We start from the raw sequence: 15,947 nt of genomic DNA on the forward strand, positions 1-15,947 counted from the left end.
ACTACGGTAATTGCAGCATCTCTCTGATCTACATGAAAACATGGCGGACAAGGAACCTGAAGCTCTGAAAATGAGGCGGGAAATTGTTTTGATTGGAGGTGTAGCACTAGTTTCTGGAACTATGATCAGATTCGCTGTATTCATGTCCCTACAGATTGTACTGGCATAAGTGAGAAGCCCTGGAGCAAGACTGGTAATCTGGGCTCTCTCTGAAGTTTTAGCTATTTTTGCAGCGCTGTCCTATGCTGAACTTGAGACAGTCATTTCTGAATCTGGTGGGGACTTCGTCTACATATTGCCGTCAGATTCCAAGTGGTCTTCTTGGTAGTCAAGGTGCTGGCTTTGACTCTCATCGTAATTGGAGCAATAGTGGAGCTCATACAGAGCATTAGTTTCATTAATTAGTTTCTGACTGGTACGACTTGAACTATGTTACGGAGGAGGTTGAAACGGAGGTGAGGCTGTAAAGAGCTGGATTTTTCACGTGTGCTTAAGTGAGTTAATGATAGCATTATATGTTGTTTTCAGATACAATTGTCCCTCCAGTCACCTGACAGATGATACCTTGATAAAGATTATCCAGGACAGATCTTTCCAAACAGTCACAGGTGTCAGTGCTAAAATGCATGAGGACACTCAGGGTGTGATTGTTTGGCGCAATAGTGTTCTTATCTAACTGTGATAAAGGTGTGTGTCTGCCAGTGTTGTTATCATGTGGATGTTTGCAATGAATACAATTGTATCAATGTCGCAAAAAATGGTCAGTTGAAAGGTCACAGAAACGTTTTAGGGAGAAAAAGCACGTCCCACAGACAGTTTTCAACCACAGCAGACTTTTCAAGGCAGTTAGAAGTTAAGTTGTTAATGATTTTTTTTTAAATCCCTTTTGTTGTTGCTTTAAAAACTTAATCTCTTACGCAGTTGCTTGATTGGTAAATGTTTTGCGCAAAAAAATTCCCAAATAATTTTTGTGGAAAACCTAAAAATAGTGTCATTGTCGCTAAATGTTTCCAACCTGTAAGTGTAGTTTGACAGATGTTGACAGCATTTCATGTCTGGGATTGTGATGGAGTTTTTCTTCATTTCATTTTCACCAGCCTTTCTGGTCCTTGTTACAACCCTGGCAGCATCACTGTCGTCTTGTCACAGCATCCTCTGCACCCAGAGTAACAAAGTCAAATATGATTTGAAAAACCTACCGAGAGGTCTGGAAATTTGAGTCTGGAAAAGTATGCAATTTTGAAAAGGAAAATGCGTAAGAACCCTGAAAGTTCCTCTGCCTAACAATTTTAGAAAAACATCCTGTAAATTGTTTTAACCTAACATGAAATGTAAATGAGGCATGTCTGTGAGTAGGTCAGTGATGTGTGTATGTCTGTGCGTTAGTGGAGTGGATGGTAAACACATACTTAAAGCACAAGCAATGTCAGTTGGCCGTCTAAGGGACAGAGTGAGAGGATCTTGCAGGTCTGATTTACTGACTTCGGGCCCATCTTACTCATGTCTCTGACCTCCTAAAACAAAGGGAGCGCAGCCAACAGGTGTTGTGATGTGCAAGGCGCTGATTCAACCTGCCCCTTGCACTTCTGTGGTTTCTTTTGCGGTATTAGTTCAGACTAGCATGAATTTAGTTGACCTGGTCATGAAAATGCTTAGGGTGGTTTGCACCTTTGGGTCTGTGTTGCCATTTTCCTCTGATACTGACACTGGAGGTTAAACCATTTTTGTGGAGTGCAAAAGAGGTGTAAAACATTGGCCAAAATGCCATCTGCAGTCTGATGATTATTTAGATCTTTACTGGTTTAAAAATTGCTAAACTGGAAAACCCCAAACTAAAGGCCCTTGTCAATTGATGCTTATTCGACCAATAGTCGATAGGTTCCAAGATTGGTTGTGCACTAGTTCAGCTTATGCTTCTTGTCCCTCTGCAAAACTTCTTGAAACTTAACATTTGGTGAAAATATTCATTGCTATTATAGCACTTCCTTCTCTGTGGATTTAGTTGGTTGGTCGGCCTTGCTTCCTACTCTTGTGATGGCACCTTACAACTCCCCTTGGCCACATTGCAAGTCTGTCGTGAAACCTCTGAGAGATACTTGCTGTCTTCTGCTTCAAGGGATTTCACTGTGATCAAGAACACATTTCACTAAAGTCATGTTTAGAGAAAAAAATGTTTTATATCTGACATGCACAATCTTTGACATACCACTCAGTAAAAGTCAGAGAGCTACTGAGCTTCTATCAATCCCTTAAATTGACTGAGTTTGACCATGATTGTGAGGAATGGCTGCCCTGTCTTATGCTGGCCACACAAGATTTGACATAGAAAACTGGTTTCAGCCAAAACAAACAAAGACGAGTCAGCTTCAAGTGTGGTAGGTAAATTGTAGCGAAGGGGTTGTTTAGGGCCTACGCTAAGAAGCAGTTATCAAAAATTGGAGAACATTTTGCTGATTTGCCTAACTATTGGCACAAAACAGTTATTTCTCTTTCATGCAAGAATGTCTGATTGAGCTGGACAAGTAACATTAATGGCTGCCAAGGATGGGGTTATTGGGGGGGGGGAAGGAAGGACTGTGCTGATATCAGAGAACAAATTCCATCACGGTGACCATGCTTTGGAGTCTGTTGCCCGCGCGGCATGAATTTAGTTGATCTGGGATTCAAGTCCCTTATGGTCCTTGGGGGATTTCTCAGTTTGCTTAGGACTATTTTACTTTGGAGTCTTTGTTGACTTGTCTTTGGATATTGTTGGTGATTGTTTTTGGTCCGACTTGCTTCATAATGATTTAATTAATAATTGATTGTACTTGTATAGCGCTTTTCTAGTCTTCCGACCACTCAAAGCCCACATACTACATTCTCTTCCCAGGTTCATAGGCTCCTCTTGTCCGCTGTGGAGGTCGTAGATCTGATGGAGCCTGGTGTAGTACTCATCAATGCTTTCGTTAGCGCCCTGTTTACATGTGGTGATTTTTGTCATGTCAATTCTGACAGGGAATTATTTTATGATGTCTTCCATGAGCTTTTTCAGTAATCTTGTATAGGGTTTGTTGTCATCATCCTCCCAGTCAGCTGCTTTGAGCCGCCTGTCATCTCTTCCAAATGTTCCCTTTATTTTTGCATAGTTTGCTGCGCCCAGATGTTTGAGTAGCAGTCTTTTCAGTTCATTTTCGGTTGGCTGCCATTCTTGGCAGAACATAAGCAGTTGTTTTGCCAGTCTGTCTCCTCCTGCAGACAGCGGAGGAAGTTCTATACGGGCCTGATCAATGTCTTTCGCTGTCCATGGTCGATGGACAAGGGCGGTACCCTGTGCACCGGCTACCTGTACCATAGGTGTCTGGAGGGTCGTTTCATCTCTCTCTTCCTCTTCATCAGACACGTCAGAAGCGGAGGCTTGATGTGGAGGCACAGTTATCTGCTCCAACTTGGTCTGGGGTCGAGTTGTTACGTGTGCAGGCCCTCCGCAGGCTCCACCCTGCCAATGAAGTGTAATGCCAATGACTGATAGTAAATGTCTTGTATCCAGTACTAGTAGACAGTAGCAGTGAGACAATGGAGGGTGACTCAGACAGACTCAATCTGAAGAGGGAAGTGGGGATTATAGGAGCTGTGTCATTCATTGCTGGAACCATTATAGGATCTGGGATTTTCATCCTAGGATTTGTGCATCCTAGGATGTTTGCAGGCACTGTGAAGTGGCTGGACAGGGAACCAGCACCTCCATGTAAGAGGCCATGGTATTCTGCTAGAAAAGGACTGGTTGGGATGAGTTGCTGCTTGAACAAAGGAGTTCAGCTATCCTTGGGTCCTCTTGCTCTCAAGTGAGGGTAAGATAGAAAACTGCATGTCCATTATTGGAGCTTTGGCAACGATGCAGGTGTTGTACTGGATAGTGTTAGTGAAGCGGGAGATGATCCTCAAGGCGAAACCCTCAATTTACCAGTCAATTTATATTCCAATGCTCACCTATGAACATGAGTTTTTGATTGTGACCAAAATAGTTAATAACTGATACAAGAGGCCACAATTACTTTACCCTCACCCAGTGGTGGGGCTCACTCTAGTGGTAGCGTGAGGAACTTGCGATCCAGAAGGAGTTTGAAGCAGAACCATTGCGTCTTCCTATTAAGGGGAGCCACTTGAGGTGAAAATCACTCTTCATACATGTGTCCCAAACTTAAGGGGGTATGGCTACAACAAAAATGAACGAGACAGTGGTTAGAAAACAGCCATCAGGAGCAGTTTGGTGTCATTAAACCATATCAGATATATACCAGGTGTGCCAACTGATTGTGTCAATTAGGCTGATGATATATCAGGCTTCCACAGCTTGTAAGATTAAACGACACGTATCACCAAACCTTGGATTCATTTTTGCCATTTTTTACAGTAACGTCATATTTGTATTGAATATCAGTTGATCCCCTTGTGTCATTTACCTTTAAGCGGAGGATTTATAGTACTAAAATGTGGTGTATAAAATGGTGTATAAATATAATTTCAGGACTGTGAAAACTGAAGTCATCTAAATCAAATGCTCAATTTATACTTTCCCTGTTAATACTTGAAAGACAGGCAGAAGAATCTCAACGTCAGTCTTATACTGCCAAATATAAAACTTTGGAACCAGCAGTAATTTTAAGACTTTTTGCATTATTTTTGTAGACAAACGCATGGAAAATGTACCTACAACTGATTTAGGCATAAACTCATATATATATGAAGCTTTGCTGTAAAAACGGAAAGCATGATTGTTTGTCAAGACAGCTTGAAGTAATGAGCAAAGTCGAAGGCAAACGGCCACGCCTCATTTTAGTTTAGTGGCTTTTGAAGGGTGATTTTACCTCCTGTTGTGAACATTACTCAACATTTAGCAGTTAATCTACAGCCAGGTCTCTGTGTGTCCAGTTAACACTGCAGATGCCATTCAAGACGCAGCAGCTCTCAAACAATGGAGAGTCACCCACAAAAACTCAATCTGAAGAGGGAAATTGGGATTATAGGAGCTGTGTCATTCATTGCTGGCACTATGATAGGAGCCGGGATTTTCATATCCCCCCAATTTGTGCTGTCTGCCATCGGCAGCCCCGGGGCCAGCTTTGTTATATGGACTTGCTGTGGATTGATAGCCATGCTTGGGGGCTCTGCTATGCTGAACTGGGCACAGTCATACCAGAGTCTGGAGGGGAATATATCTACATGCTGCGGACAGCAGGAAAAGTGGTTGCCTTTATGTTTGTCTTCAGCTTTATTATTGTCATGAGGCCTGCCAGTGCCACAGGAATTGCCCTGAGTTTGTCTGAATACGTCGTGGCTCCCTTTTACAGCGGATGCACCCCTCCACAACTTGTGGTTAAGTGCGTGGCTGCAGCAGCTATCATGGTGCTGTCCATAGTCAACTGTCTGAGTGTCCGCTTGGCCACCGCTATCCAAGTGGTTTCCATGGTCGTCAAACTGCTGGCACTGGCCATGATCATCTTGGGAGGTGTTGTGATGCTTTTCCAAGGACACACTGAGAACTTTGATAACTCCTTTGAGGGAACAAATGTTGATGTCAACTCCATTGGCATTGCTTTCTATCAGGGCTTGTGGTCCTATGATGGTTGGACCACTTTGAATTATCTTACTGAGGAGCTGAAACACCCAGAAGTAAGAATTTACCGTCATCAATTTAAGAATACATTCATGCTGTTAGAAAATTGAGAAATTACATACTTGCAATCAAGTATGCAATCTCCTTAGAGTGTAGAGCTAAAGCTCTAAAAACTAAGCTGGATATTGGTTTGATTGGAGGTGTAGCACTAGTTTCTGGAACTATGATCAGATTCGATGTATTCGTGTCCCTACAGATTGTACTGGCATAAGTGAGAAGCCCTGGAGCAAGACTTCGTCTACATATTGCCGTCAGAATCCAAGTGGTCTTCTTGGTAGTCAAGGTGCGGGCGTTGACGTTCATCGTAATTGGAGCAATAGTGGAGCTCCTACAGCGCATTAGTTTAATTGTGGAACATTTGCATGTAAAGGTACTCAGTTCTCTTTGAGAACTCAAGGAATGGCTTTTTATAAAGGACTCTGGTCTTACGCCGACTGGTACGACTTTACTTTACACACTGAGAACTTGGATAACTCCTTTGAAGCAACAAATGTTGATGTCAAATCAATTACCATTGCTTTCTATCAGGGCTTGTGGTCCTATGATGGTTTGAACACTTTGAATTTTCTAACTGAGGAGCTGAAACACCCAGAAGTAAGAATTTCGCTGTTCACTAATCATCAGTTTAAAAATACAGTTGGCAAATAGAGCGATGATATACTTATGCAATGACCGTAAACTGTAGATCTATAATCAAGATCTTACATCTTTCTTGTCACTCTGTTCATTGATGTTGGGAAATCAATAACTCAATGAACAAAACAAGAAAGTCACATCGGCCACACATGTTTTAACATCATACATTTCTTATTAAGTCACAGAAATAAACAAGGACAGTAAATAACACAAAAAGTGGAAGTGCAGCAATAAGTGATAGTGAATGGAGTAGCCTCTGCTACAAGCATATTCATATCCAGATAAGGGATTGCATGAGATAAGATGAACCGCTTCAAAGATTTACAACTACATTGGATTTAATAACAAATCCAAGTGGCACATTGAGCTGTTTTTACTGTCTCTGAGATGTGTATATCACTTATTTAACAGGGTGTCTGCTCTCTAAGGGTGAATAACAACTACGGTAATTGCAGTATCTCTCTGATCTACTTGAAAACATGGCGGACAAGGAACCTGAAGCTGTGAAAATGAGGCGGGAAATTGGTTTGATTGGAGGTGTAGCACTAGTTTCTGGAACTATGATCGGATCCGGTATATTCATGTCCCCACAGTTCGTACTGGCATACGTGGGAAGCCCTGGAGCAAGTCTGGTGATCTGGGCTCTCTCTGGAATTGTAGTAATTTTTGCAGCGCTGTCCTATGCTGAAGTTGGGACAGTCATCTCTGAATCTGGTGGGGACTTCATCTACATACTGAGGATCTATGGTCCATGTCCTGCTTTCTTTGCAGCAGTCACTTTTATCCTGGTCGTGAAGCCGTTCAGCATTGCAGCAATGTCAATTAGCATTGCAGAGTATGCTCTTGCACCCTTTTACACAGGCTGCAATCCTCCTCAGCTCGTGGTGAAGTGTGCTGCAGCTGTGGCTATACTGGTTGTTGCCACAGTCAACATCTTGAATGCCCGGATTGCCGTCAGAATCCAAGTGGTCTTCTTGGTGGCCATGGTGCTGGCGTTGATGTTCATCGTAATTGGAGGAATAGTGGAGCTCATACAGAGCAGCAGTGTCATTGTGGAAAGGTGAAAGTTGAGAATGCATTTAAAGGCACTCAGTACTCTTTGGGCACTCTAGGAATGTCTTTTTATCAAGGACTGTGGTCTTATGCTGGCTGGTACAACTTGAACTATGTCACAGAGGAGCTGAAACGACCGGAGGTGAGGCTGTAAAGAGCTGAATTGTGCATTAGTGCTTAATTGAGTTAATATTAACATTACAAGTTGTTTTCAGATACAATTGTCCCTTTAGTCACCAGACAGATGATACCTTTGTTTAAGATTATGCAGGACAGATTTGTCCAAACAGTCACAGGTGTCAGTCCTTACTTCCTTGAGGACTCTCATGGTGTGATTGTTTACTGCTATTGTGTTCTTATCTATCTGTGATAAGGGTGTGTTACTGTCAGTGTTGTTATCATGTGGACGTATGCAGTGAATATAAAATGTAGCAATATAGCACAAGCGGCAGTTGAAAGGTCACGTAATAGTCTTAAAGAGAAAGGTCACACAGAGAGTTTTCAATCACCATGATTTAATACAAACAATGATTGTAGAGGGTCAAAGGTCAGTAGATGTTGTTAGACATTCAATCGTCAAAATAAATGTCATGTCTTTTTCTAGATATTGACAATGATTACACTGATTCAACAACTTCAACCAAGACATTTGGAGGAGAAAAGAGCTGCAACATTTGCGCTTGTGCAGAATATTACCGAAAGACTTCAGAACCTTAACAAAGATACTTTAAACCACTTTTGTTGTTGCTTAACACACTTAATCTCTTATACTGTTGCTTTATTTGGGAAGTGTTTGGGGCCACAAATTCATAAAAATGTTTGTGGAGAAAGCATGAAAATATAACTTATTTCAATAAATGTTTTCATTCTGTAAATCAATTGTTCCAGTATCAATAGTACCCATGGTGCGAGCGAGCTTGTACACATTAACCAGAACATAAAATTATTATTTTTTATCCAGGTGAATCTTCCTAGGGCTGTTGTGATAGCCATTTCTCTGGTGACCGGCTTATATCTGCTGGTGAATGTGAGCTACCTGACAGTCATGACGCCGAGAGAGCTCATGTCCTCCAACGCAGTAGCAGTAACCTGGGGGTAAGACAGCGTCTGATGTCACAGATCCTGATTGACTGATTGTTTGACTTAGAGCTATTGTCTATTTTTATGGCACATTTTTTTCTTAATTGTCAAAAAGTGGTGCCTACATTGCCCACAATGCAACATGGCCACAGACAGTTTGGTCAGAGATTTGGGTGTGTTGTGCTTTTAATGTAGCCTCGAGCTGCTGCCCTCAAGCCGAGATGAGGAGCGATCAACTAATTTCTTTTCTATCTCCACGCCACCAGATTCCTTTCGTTTTCAAACTTGTAGTCTTTGGGCCCAAACGTCGATGCAGAGAATTTATCAGATTTCACGCAGCTCCCTCTGGAGCCACAAAAATCTTCATACAACTTCCTTCACATATGTGGTAGTGCTCCCAACCTGTACTTTGATGTGTAAAATCGGTACCCTTTTTATCTGAAAAGATCTGTTTAATGTCCCTCTGTCATCAACCTGGAGCAGAAAGCGCATCAGGAGAGCTTACCATGCATTTATTAGAATAATTAATTATTCACTTCACATGAACACAGTTCAATTTCACCGAATCTGAGAGTTTATAAATCACTAATAACCATCAAAGCCCTGTAAAAGACTTTCTTCATGTAACAGGTGTCTTTGTTTTATTGGAAAGGGTGCTGTTGTGGCTTTTGTAAGAACTTCAACCATTTTCCACAGGAATAAGGTGTTAGGAAGCTGGGGCTGGATCATGTCTGTGGCCGCAGCATTGTCTGCTTTCGGTTCACTGAATGGGACGTTCTTCAGTGGTGGCCGTGTGTGCTTCGTTGCTGCCCGGGAAGGACACATGGTGAGAGTCTCCTCTTGTAAATATATATTGTCCAGCATAAGACTGCTGACACAGAGTTTCACCCAGACCTATGTTTGCTTTGTAGCCACAAATTCTGGCCATGGCTCACGTCAACAGACTGACTCCATCACCCGCCCTGATCTTCACCACCGTAGTCTCTCTCCTGGTGCTGATCCCCGGTGACTTCCAGAGCATTGTCAACTACTTCAGGTGAAAGCTGGGTCTGATTATGCATGCATTTAGCGTTGACATCTCATCTGCATTACTTGTATAAATAACTGTTTGTGTCTGCCTGACATTCCTCTTCATTGTCGTTGTCAGTTTCACTGCCTGGTTCTTCTATGCCATCACCTTGTCTGGACTACTCTATCTCAAGATCAAGAAGCCGGAGCTCCCCAGGCCGTACACGGTTAGCGTCGCACATATTTCCTCTCATCATAAAAAATATATGTATATATTTTTTTGTTAGCACTGGAGGAGAATCACCTTGTGCCTGTCCCTTCCTCTCTCCACAGGTTCCCATCATTCTCCCCATACTGGTCATCATTGTGGCAGTATTCCTTGTTCTGGCTCCCATCGTAGACAATCCTCAGATTGAATACCTCTATGTGACTTTATTTATCTTCAGTGGAGCTATAGTCTACATACCCTTCATCCATTACAAGCTCTGCCCAGGGCTGTTGACCAAGTTAACAGTGTTCCTGCAGCTGTTCTTGGAGGTCGCGCCAGCAGACAAGAACCTGTGATTTGGGCAGAAGAAATGAAACGTTGCTCATGAAACATCAGTTTCCATTCAATATTAACCAAGTGTTACCACCCGTTTCTCATAAATAAGTTGGCTTGTATGTTTCACTGTCTTTAAATTTTAGCAATCTGCTATTTATTTTCTTTTTGAACAAGCACATTTAGAACTCCCGTATTTGCAGATGTTCTTAGTTAATTTAGGGAGCACATGTGAAAAGAAATCATCATCAATTTGTTTCCAAAAGATGAAATATGACAAAAAATGTTTTATCTTGAACATTTTTGCCTGTGCAACAGTAGGTGGCTAGACAGAGCATGCACTTTAACAGCTGATACCTGATTGCTGTTATTGTGAATTTGTGCTCAGGTAGACATTCCTCCAAAATGATCTTGACAGAACAAATTGTTGTTTGCTGCACTATTAATGTTCTCAATGTCGTACAGAGAACCTCTCATTTCAATTTAAGTTTATCTGCAAAAGGTTCCAAATCAAAGATACATGAATATATTTTCAATACATTTTGCAAAAAATAAAGAAACAGGGTCGTATGACAAGTTTCCACTTTAATGTGTTTTCTTGAATGATGAAGACATATTGATTTGGGGCAGCAAGAATAATTCTCATTGTCAGGAACATGTACAACATATAAGTATTTGAAAAAGATTGTTCTGTTCTCCAAACACACTGATACAAGCTTCTTAAATGTCGGTGAAAATAAAAGAAAACAAGCCTTGTGTCTCAACAACTATTGGACCATTTACTTTTCATCTAGCGCCATCATTGGGTCAAAATTGTGTTTGTGCAGGATTTGGGTTTCAGACTAAATACCTGCAAAACTATTGACATTCCTCAGTGGTTTGTTGGTTTTAGTCCTAATAAGCAAATGTTAATAAGTTAACACATATCTAAAATTGTACCTGCTGAACATCAGCATGTTAGCATCGTCACCGGGAGCATGTTAGCGTGGTGACATTAGCATTTAGCTCAGTGTCATCACTGTCACCATGACTGGAGACTTCTTGTTTTTCTTACGCTATCAATCTCCTGCAGTCTGTATGTGAGGAGTTGAGCTGGGCTACAAGATTAGTAATAAGACATTTCGATGGAGATGACATTCCTGAAGTAAATTAGCTTTTTGAATCTTAAATTCCAAATAAACACTCGTAGGGATAAAGTGAATTAAGAAAAAAAAAAGTTTATTAAATAATTGTTATCCAGCAAAAGGATAAAACAAGACATGGCCAACATAGTGCAACTTTCACAGGACAAAGGATTGTTCAACACAGAGCGGAGAGGTGTGTTAGAGAGTGCGTGTGTGTGTGTGTGTGTGTGTGTGTGTGTGTGTGTGTGTGTGCGCGCGCACAGAGACCAAATTTCTGTATGACTGATATCACACAGTCAATCTAGTCCATCTGACATATTGATGTTTCTTGTTTGTTCGGAATCACTATTCTGTTACCTGACAAATTAAGCTTATTTGTTTTTTTTATTTGTTTTTTTAATGACCCTTTTTGACCTCATAGATAATGTTGCAATGTAGAGATAGCTTGCCCTTAATCATAAGTTCCCATTTAACCAACACAGCCCGAAAAACAAAAAGGTATTTATCAAGTGTAAGTTGAACTTGCGGTGTGCGTTCAAGAGTCTTTTTTTTTTTTTTTTTTTTTTTCAAACTCCAGTTGAAGAATCACTCAGCTCCAGCTTTCTTCTCTGTGCCGTTAGAAGCGTTTGACCGACTTTCTGATGGGTCTTCACAGCTCCGCTCCCCCATCCCACTCCCGCTGCTTCCCTGTGAGGACTGGCAGTACAGCATGTGGAGCCGCTCTGCGTTCATGTCTGCGTCATCTGCCCCCTCGCAGCACCTAATCCACGACTGAGGAATGGTCTCGATGCCATAGTGGGCCCCGGCGATGGCCCCCGCCATGCAGGCTATGGTGTCTGTGTCCCCTCCCAGGGCCAGGCTGTACGCTATCGTCCTCTCCAGGCCGCCGTAGTTCGCCGGGAGGCATTCTCTGGGCTGCAGGCAGTGGAGGACGCAGAAGATGGCGGTGGGGACCGAGTGGAGCGCCGCAATGCCGTTACCTGGAAGGGCAGACGGGAAAGTGTTGAGTGATAAGAAGTCAGGGAGACAAACGGGAGTAGAATCCAGCAGATTAGAGTATGAGCCGTTCACAAGGCAAACATGTTTAATAAATATAGCTGGGTTCAGTGAGGCTGCAACACAGAAGGCAGTTACATCAGCCCTATTGAAACAGTCCAAATGCTCTGGCCAAATAAAATAAAAATCTTTAACTCAAAAAGAGCAATAAATGGTCTACAAAATGGAAGTTTTCAAGATCTCTTACGGGGAAATGAAATTCCATCCTACTGTTATGTGTTTTTATAAAAACAGTTGGATGGAGGTGAAACGAATAGTCGGTTAATCAAATTGTTGACTTGCAGAAAAGTTAATTGGCAACTATTTTAATAATACAGTTAACACTGATTCCACGTTTAGTTTTCTTCAATCTTCTCAGATAGTAAACTGAATATCTTGTGGTTTTGATGCTTGGACAAAACAGGCAATGTGAATAAATCAGCTTGGGCTTTGGGAAACTGTGACAAGTGGCCTTTCCTATATTTTCAGACTGGTGATTAATTGAGAAACTATGCGTCAGAGGAATCAATACAAATTGTCATTGGTTGGGATCCCCGATTAACAATAAAAATGAAATACTTTCTTGTCAATGAAGGGACAGAAAAGGATGGATGGGATGTAAAAACCTCAATGAAAAGTCAAGATTAAGGGGAAGATGAACAGGTACTGACCCAGCTCAGAAATGACCTCCTCTATGCTGACCTTGCTCCTGTCCATCAGGTCTCTAACTCTGTGGAGGCGCTCGCAGAACGGCTTCTCTGCTTCTGTTAGGCTGGACAGAAACATGGTGTTAAAGGAAGATTGACACCAAAACAATATGCCAATGATCATCAGATTCCATCTCTGACCTCTTAGAGCTGTGTACTACTCACATCCGGGCATCGTTGCGTGTCTCCTCGTTGCCCTCCACCTCCTCCATCTCTGTGATCAGCCTGCTGATGAACTGCTGGGGCATGTCTATTGCCCCCTGCAGGGCGAGGTGCACAGCTAACGCCTGCAGCACTGCACCATTGTACCCCAGAGAGCAGGAGTGGGTCAGCATGGCACCCTGACGGGCGCACTGGAGAGGAGAAAAGGAAGGAAATCAAACCCAAGTCTGCTCACAACAAGTCAGTGGTTACCTGATTCGGGTCCTATTGATGTAGGACTTGACATAAAAGCTACTATCAATTTCTTTGCTTAAGTATTTTTGTATTTAAGAGATATTGTTTTAAATTCATGAAAAATGGGAATTGAACTCAATATTCTGAATGTTTCTCACTTGGGCCAAAGCTTTTCATTTAGACTCAAGACTTGCACGTTTGGGCTCTAGGACAGATACCTTGATCAAACAAGAAATTAAACTAGTGCAAACATTTAAACAATTACTGAAGTTTTAGACATAGCAATTCATAAAATCAACATGGATGTCACCACGGCTATTTGGTTTTCTTTTACCCAAAGGATGCCCACTGCTCACCCTTTTAACATCAGCCGGTTTGGGGAAAGCCAGCGCGAAGGGAGCCGCCCTCATGGCTCCCCCATTCCCAAAGGAGCCTCGACCATTGAACTGGTCCTTGGCCGGCTGGTACACGTCAGTGAGCTGAGGGGAGGACAGCTTCTTCAACACCTGGATCACTCCAGAACCATAGCCACGACCCGGGGACATACTGTACTCCTTAGCAAACCTAGAGGGGTGAGACACCAGAGCTTCAGTTTGGGTCCGTGTGTGTGTGTGTGTAAGTGCTATACACACAATATTTCCCCCGCTATGCCCTCTGCATAGAAGCGGTATCGGCAGTGTGCTCTTGAATACCTGCGAGCCATGTCCTGCTCATCAAAGCCGGCACGGGTGAGAAGAGACTGGACCACACAGCGTGCCATTGCAGTGTCGTCACTGTACTCAAGGATACCTAACACACACACACACACACACACACACACACATATAAACACTGCATGATGCACGAGAACATCTTGCATCACATATCAGTATTACTAGAATTTCAGCACCGTCTATAAATTCAAGATATCAAATCAATTTGTTGGTGACTTTACAATTAAAGTGTTTTCGCCATTCTGCTCTGTGTTAAGTGAAGCTTGGTTTTCTCAATGTTAAATGGGATACTCTGTGTTTGTGGAGGTCATTGTGGGTACACATAACTGGTGAGCATTTCCTTTCATTTTGATGCATTGCTGTAAAGTACTGTAGAATAAATAGATGGAAGTATTTCAGAATGACTGCAGGATTTTTCAAGTGTTGGTAACCCCAGCTATGTATACGGTAAATTTATTCACAAATCATTACCCCACATTAATACCAGGTATCTGGGTAATCCCTCCCATTGCCATCAGAGCCACCCTGTAATATGTTAAGGTGATCGCATGGTACGAGTCTCCTCTCTCACCCGTCCCTTTGGTCTCGTCGTCCAGGTTGCTGAGGTGCTGCAGCACGCTCTCCATCGGGACCTCCTCCGCTCCTTCAAACTCTCCTCCGACACAATCCCCCAGCACAGCCGCGACCAGCGCTCCTCTGAACCGGGACAAAGACGCCGGGCCCCCCGCTGCCACCGCTCTCACTGCCGTCATCGCCATTCATTCACCGGTGAGGAGACGTCTCGATGTCCGCTGAGGGAGGAGGAGGAATATAAATATTGATGAGCTGATCAGACAGGAGGGAAGACAAGGAGCGAGGATGACAACAATAACAAATGTCCGCCTGCAGACTGTTTCCTGAACACGCTGTGGTGACCTTTTGACCCCGAGGAGCGTCGGCTGTGCGCACATAGACGTGCAGTCACATAGAGCAGGCTGTCAGCTGCAGGCAGCCTGCTGTCTGCAGGGTTTGTACATTTCTATGAAACCACATGCGTTGGATACCGCAGTGGATGCAATACATGCGACCCACTTTGTGTCAAAAAGAGCATAATGGGGTCCTTTTTGTTGTTTACGATTAGATATAAGTAGATGTGCACGTGTTCACTGTTTTCTATTGTCGCCACTGAGCTCCTTCTACCTTTTCTGCAGTGTGCTGTAGTTTGCGCAGATATTCTCATATTTACGGTAGAGCCATGCCTTTGTTGAGGTCGCCCTCTGCTGGATGGGAGCTTCTGCCCTGACAGAGTGAGGTATGGCTCTCACTATTGAATGGATCAGTAATGTGGAATAGGGAACATTTAGTACAAATTACAGGGGCAGTGTCTTCTCTCCTTTTTGGTTGATCTTATTCTTAATTTTGCTTCATACAACTTGTCTTGAGTGTGTCTGTAAATGTTTAAAAGTCTGCCAGGACGAGAACTGGTTTTAAAGGGGTCTGTGGGACGCCTTCTCCACGGACAGCATTAGGCCTGCAGCATTATAATCCATGATGGTGAGCCACTGAGTGCATTCAGGTTCGTATAGCCAGTTCCCTTCAATGTGGACACGAAGAGGTTATATTCAGTGAGATATTCATGTTTACAGTAGCTCACCATTCAAATACACCGGCTACTGACAGAAGATGTGGGTGGTTTTTGTGTTTCTACGTAAAAGTGATGGCTTGAATTTGGCTTTTTTCAGCCAATGGTATGGAAAATGGGTTTGTTACTGGAGGCTGTCTATGTGTAGTATTTGCAAGTCATGTCTACAGTGGATTAAGACAGACCTGCAATGTGTGCAGTGGTAACTAGTAGGATCAATATATATTATTCTGTGGCAGGCATTTTGACATGTGATAACCAGGGCAGCCCAGATGTAATCCCACATAGTTTATAGTCAGACCACATGTGCTAGCAAAATAATAATTAATAGATGTAACTGCAGGCCTTTACTAATCACTCCCAATTAAAATAACATC

The 15,947-nt window shown here is 42.7% G+C and overlaps 2 protein-coding genes across 3 annotated transcripts; one reads left to right on the forward strand and one right to left on the reverse strand.

Annotated features, from left to right (window-relative positions):
* Positions 1-6,771: 6,771 nt before the first annotated feature.
* LOC129103141 (b(0,+)-type amino acid transporter 1-like) lies at positions 6,772-11,095 on the forward strand. The gene is given in 7 exon segments (XM_054613442.1): positions 6,772-7,348; positions 7,351-7,487; positions 8,307-8,440; positions 9,122-9,251; positions 9,337-9,461; positions 9,573-9,660; positions 9,767-11,095. Coding segments are annotated over 7 exon segments (1,422 nt in total). The 3' UTR covers positions 9,998-11,095.
* Positions 11,096-11,171: 76 nt separating this feature from the next.
* Positions 11,172-15,122, reverse strand: adprs (ADP-ribosylserine hydrolase). 2 transcript variants are annotated; one of them, XM_054613443.1, is made up of 7 exons: positions 15,021-15,122; positions 14,521-14,740; positions 13,929-14,025; positions 13,593-13,800; positions 13,006-13,193; positions 12,805-12,905; positions 11,172-12,078 (listed from the first exon to the last, which is right to left on the reverse strand). In XM_054613443.1, exons 2-7 carry the CDS (start codon positions 14,705-14,707, stop codon positions 11,684-11,686), a joined length of 1,176 nt encoding a protein of 391 aa, XP_054469418.1. In that variant the 5' UTR covers positions 14,708-14,740; positions 15,021-15,122; the 3' UTR covers positions 11,172-11,683. The 2 variants fall into 2 exon arrangements, with proteins under 2 accessions (XP_054469418.1, XP_054469419.1); XM_054613444.1 differs by lacking the exon at positions 15,021-15,122 and adding an exon at positions 14,865-15,003.
* Between the last annotated feature and the right edge of the window lie 825 nt (positions 15,123-15,947).

Source organism: Anoplopoma fimbria, chromosome 15 (assembly GCF_027596085.1).
Source record: "Anoplopoma fimbria isolate UVic2021 breed Golden Eagle Sablefish chromosome 15, Afim_UVic_2022, whole genome shotgun sequence".
NCBI lineage: Eukaryota > Metazoa > Chordata > Actinopteri > Perciformes > Anoplopomatidae > Anoplopoma > Anoplopoma fimbria.

Bases quoted from the DNA above. Each gene is read 5' to 3' on its own strand.
- adprs (XM_054613443.1), bottom strand. From the start codon at position 14,707: ATGGCGATGACGGCAGTGAGAGCGGTGGCAGCGGGGGGCCCGGCGTCT. The intron at 13,801-13,928 runs GTATTCAAGAGC...TCACCCCTCTAG, and splicing joins GAGCAGGACATGGCTCGCAG to GTTTGCTAAGGAGTACAGTA. The intron at 13,194-13,592 runs GTGAGCAGTGGG...TCTCCTCTCCAG, and splicing joins AACCGGCTGATGTTAAAAGG to TGCGCCCGTCAGGGTGCCAT.